We start from the raw sequence: 15,977 nt of genomic DNA on the forward strand, positions 1-15,977 counted from the left end.
GACACAACGACCAAAATATATTATTACTCTTTTTTCATCATTGAAATAATAGTAAATATATATATTGGTGATGTGTCCAATAACTTTCGTTTTAAAATTAACTGAAAATTATATTACTAAAATATTGTTGCTTTATCAGTAACTACTGAAATTATCCCAAAAAACTTCTCCTATAAAATCTTATATGTTACTTCAATATACATTAAACACGTATATAATAAAATAATAGCTATTTATTGCATACAATTTTATATATATAATATATATATACAAATATATATTAGGTATATTTTTTATTTATTAAACTCAGAAATTTTTGCAAACTTTAATATACTCAGAAATATTGCATACTTATACTCAGAAAACTTGAAAAAAAACGAAAAGTATTCTTTGCATTATTGCATTTGCTACGAACAAAAACTTAATTAAAATATTTTAAAAATTAAAAAAAAACTTAAAAAACAGTCGCATGTTTTGCACTTTGCATTTGCTGCAAACGAATTTTTAAAGAAAGTTAACAATATTTTTTTGCGTTATTACATTTGCTGCGAACAGCAGCTCGAAATAATTTTTCATTGTCCCGAGTCTTTCCTCCGAACCGTTCGTATATGTACGCTGTAAAAAAATTAGATTTGATGTAGATACCTTGAAAACACCGATTATAATATTTAATAATTCTCATTTATTTTATGTTATTATTTATTTTACCTGCAACATCTGCTACACGTGTAGGATCAAGCTGTTGTGTCGATGCTTTTGGGCAGTTTTTTTCCTTTATTCGCATTAGCCTGCTTCCCTGTTAAGCTGCTTTCTCGCAGTTCCTCGCGATCGAACACTAATCCAAGTAATTCGCTTGCCATCATTGATAGGCCGTCTTTGTCATTAATTTTTTCCAATTGTTGATTGCTTAAAAACCGATCTCCAAAATATTTTCCATTTTCCTGTAAATTAAACAGAGAATTCTTTTAAAAATATATTACCATAGAGTACCATAAAATTACAAATTATTGTCTAATTTATTGAGTAAAATATTATGAATATATTATTAACCTTTAATTTGTTCTCATTACTACTGATCGTCATCAGTTGTCGTTTCTCGTCACGTTTTGTTTCAACGGTTTTAAGTACACGATTTTTCTGAAAAATGTAATTTATAAGTTATTCTGAATTGTAACTGAGTCATTTTTCATGATAGTTTATTATTAAATATTAAATTAGTGTGTATAAGTATAAAAGTGTATATTTTGCTTTATAACTATAATCAACTTTGAATTCTTTTGTATTGGCCTTTTTAAAAACAAGATAAATTTAATATTACATTATAATATTAAATAATAAACTATCATAAATATTTATAAATAAATAAATATATATATGTATTGTGAATGAAATTTTACCATTTCATTGTCATCCTGTGGAACAATCGTTTTATTTTTATAAGGTACTCTAAAAACTGCGTAATCATCGTTCAATGAGTCTTCATTTATTGGCGGATCAAATGAATCTATGAAGCCGTCAAAGACAATTTTTTGGGCATTATCTTCGGCTCTCTCTTTATGTAAATTGTCTACATTCTGTAAAAGAAAAAATGTTTTACAAAATATCTATTTCTATTTTCTTTTGTTTAGTGAGCTGAAAATGCAGGTGTATATTCAACTTATTTTAAACTTTTTTTAAAAACTTATTTACCTGTTTTTTTGTTTCCCGTTCATTAACTTTTAAAAGTCTTAAAATTGTCGTCGTCATGTCTTTTATGTCTTTTAAATCTAAAAACAAAAAATATATACATATTGATATATAATTTTTAATAAAAATCTTTTATTATTTTTACATTTGTGAAAAAAAAATAAATCTAAACCTTTTGCGCTAGCTATTTTTATTTCTTTATTTTCTTCTTTTAATTTTAAATTTTCGGCTTCCAACGCTCTATTTTTCTTTCTCAAAGATACCGTTTCTTCTGTAAATTTTATTTTATTGTTATGTGATGTTGATAGAGTTCTCATTGATATTGCACAATCATCATCTGATGACGAAGTCGAATCCGAATCTGCACGAGTCACCTATAGATATATTGGAATTATTACAGTAAAAACATCTTTTATTTCTCAGTAATAAAAGTAATGCACTTTTTCAATAAATAAATAAATAAATAAATAAATAAATATATATATATATATATATATATATATATATATAGATTCTTACACTTTGTGCCTCTGATTGTGATTGATCCTTTTTTTTAATTTTTTCCAGTATATTTCCCGCCACTTTTTTTGCAGCACTGGTTCGACGTTTATTTGTATCCTAGCAAACAAAAATACAAGACATATTAGTGACATTATTTTTAAAAATGTATATATTTACTGAATTATCTATTATATAACAATTAGTATAAAATGTTTATGTGTTTAAGAACAAGTTCGTAAAATTTGTTCTCAAACACATAAAAACAGATTTTTATACTAATTGTTATATATATATATATATATATATACATAATAGATAAAAGTAATGAAAAGAATTGAAAGTATAATATGTAAAAAATCAAGCTATAATTAAGACATAAAAGTAAGACATTAATTAAATCAATTCTTAACATAATCAAAAAACATCAGAAATTAAAGAATTCACATCGCATATATCTTAAGTCTACAGTATTTTATAAATACTATTTTATTAATGTCTTACTTGTATGTGTTAATTGCAGCTTGAAAATTTTTTCATTTACAGCGCATGCATGTTAAGTCTACAGTATTTACATAATACTGTAGACTTTAAGATGTATGCGCTGTAAATTTTCTAATTTTTGATGTCTTTTGTTCACGTTAAGAATTGACTTTATTAATGTCTTACTTTTATCTTTTACGGCTTAAAATTTTTAATTTTTTTCATACCTTTAATTCTTTCTTTTTATCATCCTCTTCACTACTACTGCTGCCTTTCTTCTTAGCAGCATACTTCTTCCTATCTTCCTTCGTTGGATTTGGCTCATCATATTTAAGATAATTTTTAAGCTGCGTGTTCATGCTTGTCCAATCTGTGAATATATAAATGTAGATATTTATAATTTTACAAATTTACAAGTATCCTAATTAAATAATATTTGTCACTGCCATATATGCAGTAAAGTAAATATAATAAAATTTTTTATTTAAAAACTATACTCATATTAATAACCTCCAAATCCTAAAATGGACACGATGTGCGGAGTCCACTTGCAATTAAGAAATTTTTTCTTCATTTTTGCATTCAGTGGACCAACGATGCAATTCGCCGGCCAACGAATAACTACATGTTCACCGCTTTTTATAAGTGCATTTACACGTTCTTCTTCTTTCACTGTTGTTAGCCATGCGAAATATCCAACGGCTATATTTCCGTTCTCGTTAGGAAACTCTACGAGAATACACTTTTCATCGTTCAACTCCTCTGTGTCATTCACCTCCATTATCCGATAAATACTATAATTATCTATACTTTCCAAATTCCTCCGAATTCCTTGTTAGCACGATCGTATCGCGAGTATGATTCTTTCTGGTTTACCGCGTTATCCTTATGCGCGTACGCATGCGTTCCACAACGCATGCTCAACGCGCAACAGTTTGCATATCACCTCGTTATCACGTGGCTCTATGTTTTTGTATACATTACATCGATGGTTTTGAAACGAAGTATTGAGAATAATGAAACGAGGCCCTTATAAAGAACATTTGAAAAGGACTGGCGACCTTCCTCTATCGACAGACTATTCTCGAAAGAAAAGACGAGTTGGTGTTGGTGAATGTAGTACGGGCAAGAGAACGACATACAATGAAGAGGTTATGTCCCCTGATGCACGTGTAAGTACATAATAAATAATTATAAATTTGCATTTTCTAAAATATAATTGTAATATTTGATTTACTTACATGAATTTTGAAGTTATAATTTGTTCAGAAGTAAGTTGACCCCAGGTCAAGAACTTTATTATTTGTTCAAAGAGAATGAAGAAGTAGGTCGATAATTTGAAATTCTATAATTTTTGAGTTAATCCGGCACGGGGCAGCACGCACTGAACCTACACGCCGCGCTTCAAGCGTTCGATTATCGAATCGATCGGGGATGAACTGCCTCGTCATCGAACCTGGGCATTCGCTCCTTGCACGGCTTTGCGATTAGTCACATGTGGGTTTTCCGTCGCGATTCTAATTGTTCGTAGTTCGTTTGATTAATAAAAAAAAATAATCAGATTGATATTCTGCTGTGATTCAGTGATAAGTGAGATGTGAAATACGTTCACTTTGACATTCGCTAATTAACGGTAGCAACAAGGTGCGCCGTTATATACGCGACATAAAATTTGCGCTCAAAACATTGTTAACGAAGCGGAATTCAGTGATTTGGGACCAGAATTCACGCAATGGTGAAATATCAAGGTGCCGAAGTCCGATTGTTTCCACGAACGTAATAATTGTATACATGAGGCTCGCGCGTGTTCGCTTGGTACGCGTAGATCACGTGAGTTGGAGCGCGCAGATCACGTGATCAGTCATCTGGGACTGATACCTGATGTCGTGATTGTGTTTGCGTTCCTTTTTTTTTCATCCCTTCGAGCCCGTGGTGCTCAACGCACTGTAACATTTATGTGATCAGTGATTCTTCATGTTAATTGAAACATTTCGGTTCGCGATTTAATATCGCATTCGCCGCAATCGGCAACGTGTACGAAATCTTAATATGAGATTTCGAACAATTCGATACACGAGTTTCGAGCGTGTTCATCGTAACTAGCAATTGTTATGCAACAAATAGTTTTTCGGTGGTGTCCATGCAACACATGCTAGATACCATATAGTGAGACATTTCGGACTGCTTAACAACCACGTCGTACGTGTTTTCGCGGTGACTATTTTATTCGTTAATAGATAAAGATTTTATGTAAAGGTTTCAAATTAATTTGCGTTTATGTACATTGTGACTCTCGGACAAATTTAGTTAATAAATGGATTGTTTTTATGTAATTTGTGCATATAATTCCGTATTCTGGTTCTCGATTCGGCACGTGGCTTAAATCGTTACCCATCCTGCGCACCAATCGGAGCGCGTCCACCCTCCTTAAGATACAGTCCACTTTGAATCTTCCCGTGCAATCTATACACGAGACGGATATCGACGATCGGATTTACAACCCGATTGTCAGGATCCGTAGCTTCGTGCGTGAGCGTTCAACGTCAGCAATCGAGCGTACGCGCAAACATTTTTTGGTCCTTCGAGCCGGATGGGAGAGTAATGACGAATCGAGAACACTGAATTAAGGACACCAGTGATATTTAAGTGCAGCGTGATTCGAGATACAGTCAGTCAAGTAATCGCGTTTAAGTAGACAATCGTGTTAGTGACATATTCATAAACAACTATAGTGTCAAAATGGAAGACGCTCTTGCAAATCAGCAAACTATCTTCCACTCAATTGCTCGAGCTCTCGACAATTTCAAAAAGATTGGTCGTTCTAATTTGACGGCCGCAAGGGTTCGCTCACGGATTGCGACTTTACAAGCTCAATGGACTCAAGGTGTGCACAATCACACCATTCTGCTTCAACTTGTTCCAGAGGATGATCAAGGGTCAATTAATTATTTCAAGAAGAATCAATTCGACCTTCACGAAGATCTCTATCAATCAGCCCTGGATCATATGAACGAATGTCTAGAAGACCTGGTTCCTGTCGTAAGTCGAGATACATCCCTCGAAACTTCTTTTGCGCAAATGGACGCATCGTCATTCTCGTTAAAGCATCTCCCTCCTATTAAATTACCGCCTTTTTCTGGAAAAAACGAGGATTGGGAGACCTTTCGCGACCGTTTTCAGTCGTTGATTATAGATAACAAAGAATTGTCAAATTTCACTCGTATGCATTTTTTGATCTCTAGTTTGACAGGTCCGGCCCGCGATGCGATATTAGGAATCAAAGTAACCGCCGAAAATTTTAAGGTCGCGTGGAAAGCGTTAACCACGCGTTTCGAGAACAAACGACGGTTGATCGAAGTACATGTGTCGACCTTATATCATCTTCCAAAGATGACTCGCGAATCAGCGTCAGAACTTCACGAGTTGCGAGATAAAACGGAACAAGCGTTAGCGACATTGAAACGTCTTGATCGTACAGCAGAGGATATTGTAAGCGATATATTAGTATACTTCATTTCACAAAAGTTTGATTCTGCTACGCGTCGAGCGTGGAAATTGAAGAGTAGCGATAACGAAAATCCTCCAACGTACAAAGACTTGATACGTTTCATATCTTCGCGCGCTATAGCACTTGAGGAACTCCATCCTCACGAACACGATAAAACGAAGTCACATTCGAGAGTGACAAGCGCCACCGCAACTGCGTCAGTTAATTTGTCATGTCCAATTTGTAAACAATCTCACTTTCTCTCTAAGTGTCAACAATTTCTTTCAATGAGCACGGATCAACGACGCGAATTGATAAAGAAACTTAAGCGATGTTTCAATTGCTTAAGCGATAAGCACGTAGCACTTAATTGTCAGAGTAAATTCACGTGTCGCAAATGTAGCAAGCGGCATCACACAATGATCCACGTTGACTCGGGCTCATTGCAACAAACAACGAGCATTCCTGCGTCATCGAGTTCGCAGAATGTTACTAATATATCAAATGTCACAGCGCTTTCAGCGGTCACGTTAACTACATCACCGACTCCTGTGGTGTTGTCTACGGCAACGGTGAAAATACATTCGCTTTCTGGACGTTCCTTAACTGTCAGAGCCTTACTTGACGGTGGTTCAGAACTCACATTTCTTACGGAACGCGTAGCGCAAATTTTACGCTTACCTCGTATGCAAACATTTACTTCAACTTCGGGGATTAGCTGTGCAGATACCGGTACATGCCGATCTGCCGCGTTAATTAATATTTCGCCTCGCGATAAACCTGAGCCAACTTTCACCACGGTAGCTTACATCATGAGAGCATTGACGAAGTATGCTCCCAGACACGCTTCGTCATTACGTGACTGGAAACACATCTCCAACTTGACCTTAGCGGATGACGATCCGACTGGATCAACTCCTATTGACCTCATTATTGGAGCTGATTTGTATAGCAAGGTTCTTGTCAATATACGCAATGGACCCATAGGTCAACCAGACGCTATACAATCGCATTTCGGGTGGATTCTATCTGGACCTACGTCAATCCCTAATCATGTCATACAAAACACCCATGTAGTCGGCTCTACTTTGGTTTCATCGCATGTCGGAGCCCAACCTCAAGGCTCACCATTACCCAGTTCACAACAAAGGTATCATGCAGTTGCTCACTGCTGCTCCTTGGAACGGCAATTATGTAAGTTTTGGGAGGTTGAAGAAACTCCTCAACATGTTCATGCGTCCATAGAAGATAAACAATGCGAGGATCACTTTCAACGCACGCATACTAGAACAGCAGATGGCAGATATGTCGTGCGACTCCCTTTTAAAGAGGGCCCGCCTATTAAAATAGGCGACTCTCGCAGCATAGCTGAACGCCGACTTTCGTCGCTAATTCGTAAATTTGCTCGTCAACCCACACTTGCACAAGAATATTTGGACTTCATGCGCGAATATGAGCAATTAAATCATATGAAGCAAGTCGCTCCTTTGCATTCAAATAATGTTCAAGCGACCTATATACCTCATCATCCAGTCATCAAGGAGACAAGTTCGACAACCCGTTTAAGAGTCGTGTTCGACGCCTCCTGCCTCACATCCAATGGAACGTCTCTCAACTTTCACATGTACACCGGCCCAAAATTGCAGTCCGATCTACAAGCAGTTATATTGCGCTGGAGGCAATATAAATATGTATATTCTGCGGACATCGCTAAAATGTATCGCCAAATATTAATCGATCCTAGAGATAGAGACTACCAACGGATACTGTGGGTCGACCACAACTCAACTATACAGGAATATCAACTCCTTACCGTTACTTACGGCACTGCGTCAGCACCGTTTCTTGCTCTTCGAGTAATCCAACAATTGAACTGTGACGAGGGAGATTCATTTCCGTTAGCCTCTCCCATCCTAAGAGAAAACATCTACGTCGATGATGTATTATTTGGTGCAGACGATATCACACTGTTAAAGCAAGCTCGCACTCAACTTTGTAATTTGCTGAACCGTGGTGGTTTCGATCTCCGGAAATGGGCCAGTAACCACTCAGAATTGCTTTCAGATATTCAGCCTGACAATCATGGATTGGCTTACGCAAAAAATTTGGAGACTGATGACAGTCTAAAAATCCTCGGTATTGTCTGGAACCCGAAACATGACTGCTTTCAGTTTCAAATTACATTATCTGAAACTGTTCCTAACACCAAACGAGCAATTCTATCAACAATAGCAAGATTATTCGACCCGCTCGGGTGGGTCACACCTGCGATTTTAAAGGCGAAAACTCTCATGCAGCAATTATGGCGACACCGTATCGGATGGGACGACATTATTCCGGACGAAATCTTATCATCCTGGAAGTCTATCTACGAGTCATTACCCTATCTACGAAAGATTCAACTGAGTCGCTGGACAGGTTTTGAGTCCGGAACGGCAACTGTGGAATTACACGGGTTCGCGGACGCATCCACAATCGCTTACGCAGCAGTGGTGTTTTTACGCGTGACATCCTCCTCTGGGAAAATTACGGTCTCGCTCATTGCTGGGCGATCTAAAGTCGCGTCTCTTAAACCAATGACGGTTCCTCGCCTCGAACTTTCTGCTGCCGTTCTGCTAGTTCGCTTGATTGACTTTATCAAGCAGTCACTTCATTTAAGCGACATTGCGATTTATTGTTGGACAGACTCCACTGTAGTTCTCGCATGGCTCAAGAAGCACCCCTCAAATTGGAAAACTTTCGTAGCTCATAGAGTAGCCGAAATTCAGACACGATTACCAACCGGTAGTTGGCATCACGTAAACACCAGTGAAAACCCCGCAGACTGTGCTTCGCGCGGATTACTCGGCCGAGATTTGATATCCATCAACCTATGGTGGCATGGGCCGTCATGGTTGCATCTTCATTCTGATGAGTGGCCTCATCAAATTCTATCAGAGCACCACGAAACTCAGTTGGAACTGAAGGCATGTGAAGCTCATCAAAACAGTACTCGTGAAGACTGGAGTCTTGCTGCACGGTATTCATGGTGGCCAAAATTGATACGCGTCACTGCATATATATACCGATTCATAAACAAATGTCAACGGAAGCACGCGGCAGATCACAAAGATCACGTCCGGTCCCACGCCATTACAGCATTTGAGTACATGCAGTCTCGTAACTTTTGGTTGCATATGATTCAAGCAGAGGTGTTCAAGCAAGAACTCTACTTACTCAAGTCAAACAAGAGGTTATCAAGAAACAGCGCTCTGATATCATTAAATCCATTCCTAGACGCAAATGGTCTACTCCGCGTTGGCGGAAGATTGGAGCATTCTCATCTACCATTTCAATCCAAACATCCAGTTCTACTAGCTGATCATCCAATTACTACAATGCTCATTCGCTACACGCACATAGCCTCGCTGCACGCCGGTCTTCAGTCTACCCTGTCTAAAATTCGCCAAGAATTTTGGATTATAAAATCTAGGCCTTTAGTTAAATCAGTTATCTACAGGTGCGTTCGATGCACGCGAGAAAGAGCTCAGGTAGCCAATCAGTTAATGGGTCAACTCCCATCAACTCGAGTCTCAACGCCAACGAGGGCGTTTTTGCACAGCGGCATCGATTATGCCGGTCCAGTGCTCATTCGAGCCTCTGCTGGTCGAGGAATCACCTCACGAAAGGCTTACATAGCCGTTTTCATATGTTTGGCAACTCGAGCCATTCATCTCGAGTTGGTCAGCGATTATTCAACGCCAGCATTTTTGAACGCATTTCAACGATTTTGCGCCAGACGAGGCTTGCCAGCAGTTATGTATTCGGATAACGGTACAACATTCACAGGAGCCGATAAAGAGCTATCCCGCGCGTATCGGGATGCTCAACGCAATACGGATTTTCTCAATTTAATCGCAACAGATAGGATCACTTGGAGTTTCATCCCGCCTCATGCTCCTCATTTTGGAGGACTATGGGAGGCAGGAGTGAAGAGTGTCAAACACCACCTTCGTCGAATTGTAAGCTCACACGCATTGACATTTGAGGAGTTCACGACAGTGTTGTGCAAAATTGAGGCTATCCTCAACTCAAGGCCGCTTTCTCCACTCAATGATACTCCAGACGACTACGAGTTCCTGACCCCAGGTCACCTTTTGATTGGGACTGCCATTACTACGAATCCGGAACCTTCCGTTCTACAATTGAACGAAAACAGATTGTCGCGATGGCAATTACTCAGACAGATTACGGAGCGTTTTTGGAAGCAGTGGCAGTCAGATTATGTCAATACTCTTCAACAAAGATCAAAGTGGCGTCGAGAAACGCCTCCGATTCAGGTTGGCTCAATGGTTTTGATTCAAAACCCCCTTCTCCCACCGTGTAAATGGGAATTAGGGCGAGTTATTCATTGTCATCCGGGCTCTGACGGGTTAACTCGAGTCGTCTCAGTTAAAACAGCGACGTCCGAATACAAGCGACCAGTAACTAAATTGTGCCTACTACCTATCGATATTAACTTAATCGATCAACTGTCGGAACGTAAGACAGGTACTGCGGAAAACCCAACTCCATAATGCGCATGCAACGTCTCAATCGTTCGCATAATTAGGACAAGTCAAGTCCTTCGTAGTTAGTTAAGGCGGGCGGCGCTCAATATCCTTGACTACTCAAGACCACTCGCGTCGCGTTAATGTAAGTTTAGTAAGAATCTATGTCTTAATATTGTTATTCAATCATGTAAGCAACCAAATGCCTGTTATTGTTCAATATGTAATCACTGAATCTCACTCGAAAAATCATTAAGCGATTAACGTTTTATTTTTTCTTTTTTTTTTTCTCTTTATGTAACAAAAAAAAAACCCAAACCTGGGGTAAGTTCTTTAGTTACTGTAAGACATTTCGAAATCTTTATTTCGAGGCGGGCGGTATGTTCAGAAGTAAGTTGACCCCAGGTCAAGAACTTTATTATTTGTTCAAAGAGAATGAAGAAGTAGGTCGATAATTTGAAATTCTATAATTTTTGAGTTAATCCGGCACGGGGCAGCACGCACTGAACCTACACGCCGCGCTTCAAGCGTTCGATTATCGAATCGATCCGGGATGAACTGCCTCGTCATCGAACCTGGGCATTCGCTCCTTGCACGGCTTTGCGATTAGTCACATGTGGGTTTTCCGTCGCGATTCTAATTGTTCGTAGTTCGTTTGATTAATAAAAAAAAATAATCAGATTGATATTCTGCTGTGATTCAGTGATAAGTGAGATGTGAAATACGTTCACTTTGACATTCGCTAATTAACGGTAGCAACAAGGTGCGCCGTTATATACGCGACATAAAATTTGCGCTCAAAACATTGTTAACGAAGCGGAATTCAGTGATTTGGGACCAGAATTCACGCAATGGTGAAATATCAAGGTGCCGAAGTCCGATTGTTTCCACGAACGTAATAATTGTATACATGAGGCTCGCGCGTGTTCGCTTGGCACGCGTAGATCACGTGAGTTGGAGCGCGCAGATCACGTGATCAGTCATCTGGGACTGATACCTGATGTCGTGATTGTGTTTGCGTTCCTTTTTTTTTCATCCCTTCGAGCCCGTGGTGCTCAACGCACTGTAACATTTATGTGATCAGTGATTCTTCATGTTAATTGAAACATTTCGGTTCGCGATTTAATATCGCATTCGCCGCAATCGGCAACGTGTACGAAATCTTAATATGAGATTTCGAACGATTCGATACACGAGTTTCGAGCGTGTTCATCGTAACTAGCAATTGTTATGCAACAAATAGTTTTTCGGTGGTGTCCATGCAACACATGCTAGATACCATATAGTGAGACATTTCGGACTGCTTAACAACCACGTCGTACGTGTTTTCGCGGTGACTATTTTATTCGTTAATAGATAAAGATTTTATGTAAAGGTTTCAAATTAATTTGCGTTTATGTACATTGTGACTCTCGGACAAATTTAGTTAATAAATGGATTGTTTTTATGTAATTTGTGCATATAATTCCGTATTCTGGTTCTCGATTCGGCACGTGGCTTAAATCGTTACCCATCCTGCGCACCAATCGGAGCGCGTCCACCCTCCTTAAGATACAGTCCACTTTGAATCTTCCCGTGCAATCTATACACGAGACGGATATCGACGATCGGATTTACAACCCGATTGTCAGGATCCGTAGCTTCGTGCGTGAGCGTTCAACGTCAGCAATCGAGCGTACGCGCAAACATAATTTTATTGACATATGTTTTTCTTTATATGTTAAGTATTTGCAATTTGTATATATATGTATTTTGACACATGAATATTATGTGTAGAATGGACTACCGTTTGATGATCTGCATGAAAATGAAGATTATGTAAATCAACAGGAACTACTAGACCATTTATGTATTGCAAATCTTGATAATATTGATGATAGTAATTCATCGGTTCAAGAAATTGATGACAGTGACCAGCAAAGTGATACAAGCATAAGCGATGATAATAATGATTATGACAGTATTGAAGAGCACAAATCATCAAGTGTTAGCGATTTCAATGAAGGCTCCGAGAATTTCGAATCAGATCAGGATGAAGAAAATTTTGAAGATGAAAATATTAATGTTGAAAAGCGTTGTCCCAATCATGACGTACAGGTAAACAAATAAATTAAAGTTATTATTACGCATACAATATTTTTAATAATATTTAAAAAATATTACAGTGCCGACAAGTTTTATATGAGGGCTGCGATTTAACAAAAGAAGAAAGTGTACTTCTAATAATGAGTGTAGCCTTACGTCATCATTTCACTGATGCAGCATTACAATCTTTCATCCAAACCATTGATTGCCATCTTCCTCGCACATGTCACGGTTTGAAATATCTATTTTGTAAATCTGTACCAAAGCAGACTTATCATGTATATTACTTTTGTCCACAATGTATACTTATTTTACATGTTGACAATGACTGCATTACTGTAAAATGCGATAAATGTTCTGAGCAGTATAACCCATCACAGCTCAAAAAAGATGGAAAATTTTTTATATATATACCGCTGAAAGAGCAACTAATCGAGTTAGTTAATTCTAAGGTTTTTATGCAATTTCGACAGGAAAACGAAAAGGAAAGTGACGTTATCAATGGTAAAGTGTACCGTAAACTGAAAAGAAAAAATATTATAGGGGAAAATGACATTACTATTCAATGGAATACAGATGGCGTACAACTTTTTAATTCTTCCCTATCTTCTTTATGGCCAATTTTGGTAACAATTAATGAATTGCCTTATCGTATTCGAAAACAACAAATATTGCTAACTGGTTTATGGTTCCAATCAAGTAAACCTCCAATGAATGTTTTTCTCCAACCTTTTCTTGAAGAACTGATAGATTTACATTTTAATGGCTTTGAAAGCACGACATTTATTCACCAAGAACCAATTCTTATAAAAGTCCATACATTGCTTGCTCCGGTTGATTCTGTTGCCAGATCAGCCATTCAGGGTATAAAGCAGTATAATGGAAAGTATGGGTGCCCATATTGTTATCATAAAGGAAAACAAATTTGTATAGAACAAAATAGGCGAAAACGAGTATACTGTGGCAATATATGTACTTTACGTAAACAGAGCCATTACGTGCGTCATGCTGAAAAAAGTCAAGAAAAAAATAAACCAGTTAAGGGCGTCAAATGGCCATCAATTGTTACACTTATACCACTGTTTAACGTCATTTCATCATTTCCGCCGGAATATTTGCACAGCCTGGCAGAAGGTGTAATTAAACAATTTTTGATGGCATGGTTTGACTCTAGCAATCGTGAGAAAGATTGGTCCTTACGTAAGCACGAAGTGCTCTTTGATAAAAGATTAATGAGCATGAAACCTACCTCCGAAATAACTAGAACACCTCAATCAATAACACAACGGAGATTGTGGAAAGGTGCAGAATACAAAAATTTTGCTTTATATTATTCTCTCATATGTTTAAAAGGGTTAATGCCAAATAAATATGTACAGCATTGGTTGTTACTAGTTTACAGTATGCATGTTTTTCTAAGTACAACAATATCTCCTAATAATTTTATCATAGCTACGTTTGCGCTCCAAAAATTTGTACTTGATACTGAAAAATTGTATGGAGCAATGTTTATGAACTACAATATACACTTGATGTTACATATTCCAAAAGCTGTAAAACAATTTGGCGCTTTATGGGCATGGTCAACTTTTCCGTATGAAGATTTTAATCATACTATACAATCACTTTTTAACGGCACTCAATATATTCCGGAACAAATCTGCAAATTTTATTCTCGTATAAGATACGTAAAACAAAGTTCAGTTTTTGATCAGCCTAATTGTAGTAAAAAAGGAAAGGATCTTTTTGATTCTATTATAAAAGAATGTCGAATTAAAAGATGCATGGAATATGGAAATTCTTTGCGAGCATTTGGTTCTGCAATTATCATAGAGTTATCATTAATAGAAAAAATAACTGTCGAACAATTTTTGGGAGAATCAGTTAAAAACAAAGCACTAGCTTATCAGCGATTTATATACCAAAATATTCTCTATTATGGTTCCAATTGTACTCAACTAAAAAAAAGATGTAACAGTACAATTTTAACTACAGATAGATCGTTATTAGATATTCAATATCTATGTATAGCAGAAACATCAGCAGGCATAAAAAAACAATTGTTAATTTGTAAGGTATTGCAAACACTGCGTGGTGATGAAATATGTAAAAATAGGAATATAACGTCAAATCTTTTCTCTTACGTTATAGAAAAAACAGACATTATTAAATGTGTATTTCCTTCTGCGATTAGAAAGAAATGTATTAATATTCCTGTTTATTCCCTAAACAATATTAATTATGATAATAATAAGCGATGCATAATACCTCTTGTAAATAATATAGAAACTGATTGAATTATATAAATAATAAGAATTATGAAATAAGTTTATAATGAAAAATGTAAATGTAAAAAACATATGTAAAAATAAAAATGTAAAAAAATGTAAATTTAAAAATCTATACATGTAAAGCAATAATTGTTTTAACATTTGTATTAAAAATCTTTTCTTCCAAATAAAAAATAACGTTGATAGTATGTAACTTATTGTACGTTATTCACTTTGTGACATTGTAAATTTTAACATTGTAAAAAATTTTAACATTGTAAAAAATTATTTATTGCAGAAAATATGGAACATTAATTTTTAAATATTTTAGACATTAAAAAACGTTCAATAAAATCTTTCGTAAATAATTAAAATAAATAAAAGCAAAAACTTATTAAATATATAAATAATAATTTATACTATATATTTATAAAACATTTATTTTTTAATTAAATTTACATTATTCATATATAAAAACACCTAATATTATTTGTATCTTTGCAAAAATATTTTGCTGCTTTATTTGAAAGAAATATTTAAACCTTCTAGCATAACAAAATTTTAAAGTTTTTATATTTGCAATAACATTTTCAATATTTCTGCTTATATTATATAATAGAATTAATCATGAGCGACATCCAGTAATATTTGCGTGTAATTTGTACCCTCAGTAGTTATTACATATGCAGTGATCTTTCTAGTGATACCCAACAGGCGAGTAATATTCGTCTGTATTCCGTTGCTAGTAATTATTATAGAGGCAATAATATTCGTCTTGATAATTACAGAGCCATCAGTAATAATCACACAGCCGCGTGTAATAATCACACGGCCGGCAATAGTTCCTTTTCGTAAGGGTGCTGTGGGTTTTTTTTTTTAATTTTTTTATTTTTATTTTTTTTCCTCAGAGGAGGGTATGTTTTTGCAAAAAAAATTTTT

The 15,977-nt window shown here is 36.4% G+C and overlaps 3 protein-coding genes across 4 annotated transcripts; 2 read left to right on the forward strand and 1 right to left on the reverse strand.

Moving 5' to 3' along the window:
• Positions 1 to 215: 215 nt before the first annotated feature.
• LOC114933251 (uncharacterized) lies at positions 216 to 4,151 on the reverse strand. Of its 2 annotated transcripts, XM_029305735.2 has the most exons (10): positions 3,909 to 4,151; positions 3,178 to 3,828; positions 2,895 to 3,037; positions 2,206 to 2,304; positions 1,859 to 2,060; positions 1,690 to 1,766; positions 1,398 to 1,574; positions 1,051 to 1,137; positions 709 to 941; positions 216 to 615 (listed from the first exon to the last, which is right to left on the reverse strand). In XM_029305735.2, exons 2-9 carry the CDS (start codon positions 3,446 to 3,448, stop codon positions 735 to 737), a joined length of 1,263 nt encoding a protein of 420 aa, XP_029161568.1. In that variant the 5' UTR covers positions 3,449 to 3,828; positions 3,909 to 4,151; the 3' UTR covers positions 216 to 615; positions 709 to 734. The 2 variants fall into 2 exon arrangements, with proteins under 2 accessions (XP_029161568.1, XP_085342571.1); XM_085486445.1 differs by lacking the exon at positions 3,909 to 4,151 and having other exon boundaries at positions 3,178 to 3,870.
• Positions 4,152 to 5,406: 1,255 nt separating this feature from the next.
• On the forward strand, positions 5,407 to 10,710 carry LOC114936008 (uncharacterized). Its single transcript, XM_085486412.1, has one exon. It carries the CDS (start codon positions 5,407 to 5,409, stop codon positions 10,708 to 10,710), a length of 5,304 nt encoding a protein of 1,767 aa, XP_085342538.1.
• A 1,547-nt stretch (positions 10,711 to 12,257) lies between these two features.
• Positions 12,258 to 15,141, forward strand: LOC114941313 (uncharacterized). The gene is made up of 3 exons (XM_085486444.1): positions 12,258 to 12,358; positions 12,460 to 12,780; positions 12,849 to 15,141. Exon 3 carries the CDS (start codon positions 12,909 to 12,911, stop codon positions 15,063 to 15,065), a length of 2,157 nt encoding a protein of 718 aa, XP_085342570.1. The 5' UTR covers positions 12,258 to 12,358; positions 12,460 to 12,780; positions 12,849 to 12,908; the 3' UTR covers positions 15,066 to 15,141.
• The last annotated feature ends 836 nt before the right edge of the window (positions 15,142 to 15,977 follow it).

This window comes from Nylanderia fulva, unplaced genomic scaffold (genome assembly GCF_048542155.1).
Source record: "Nylanderia fulva isolate GAGA-0341 unplaced genomic scaffold, ASM4854215v1 Scaffold43, whole genome shotgun sequence".
NCBI classification, from domain to species: Eukaryota; Metazoa; Arthropoda; class Insecta; order Hymenoptera; family Formicidae; genus Nylanderia; species Nylanderia fulva.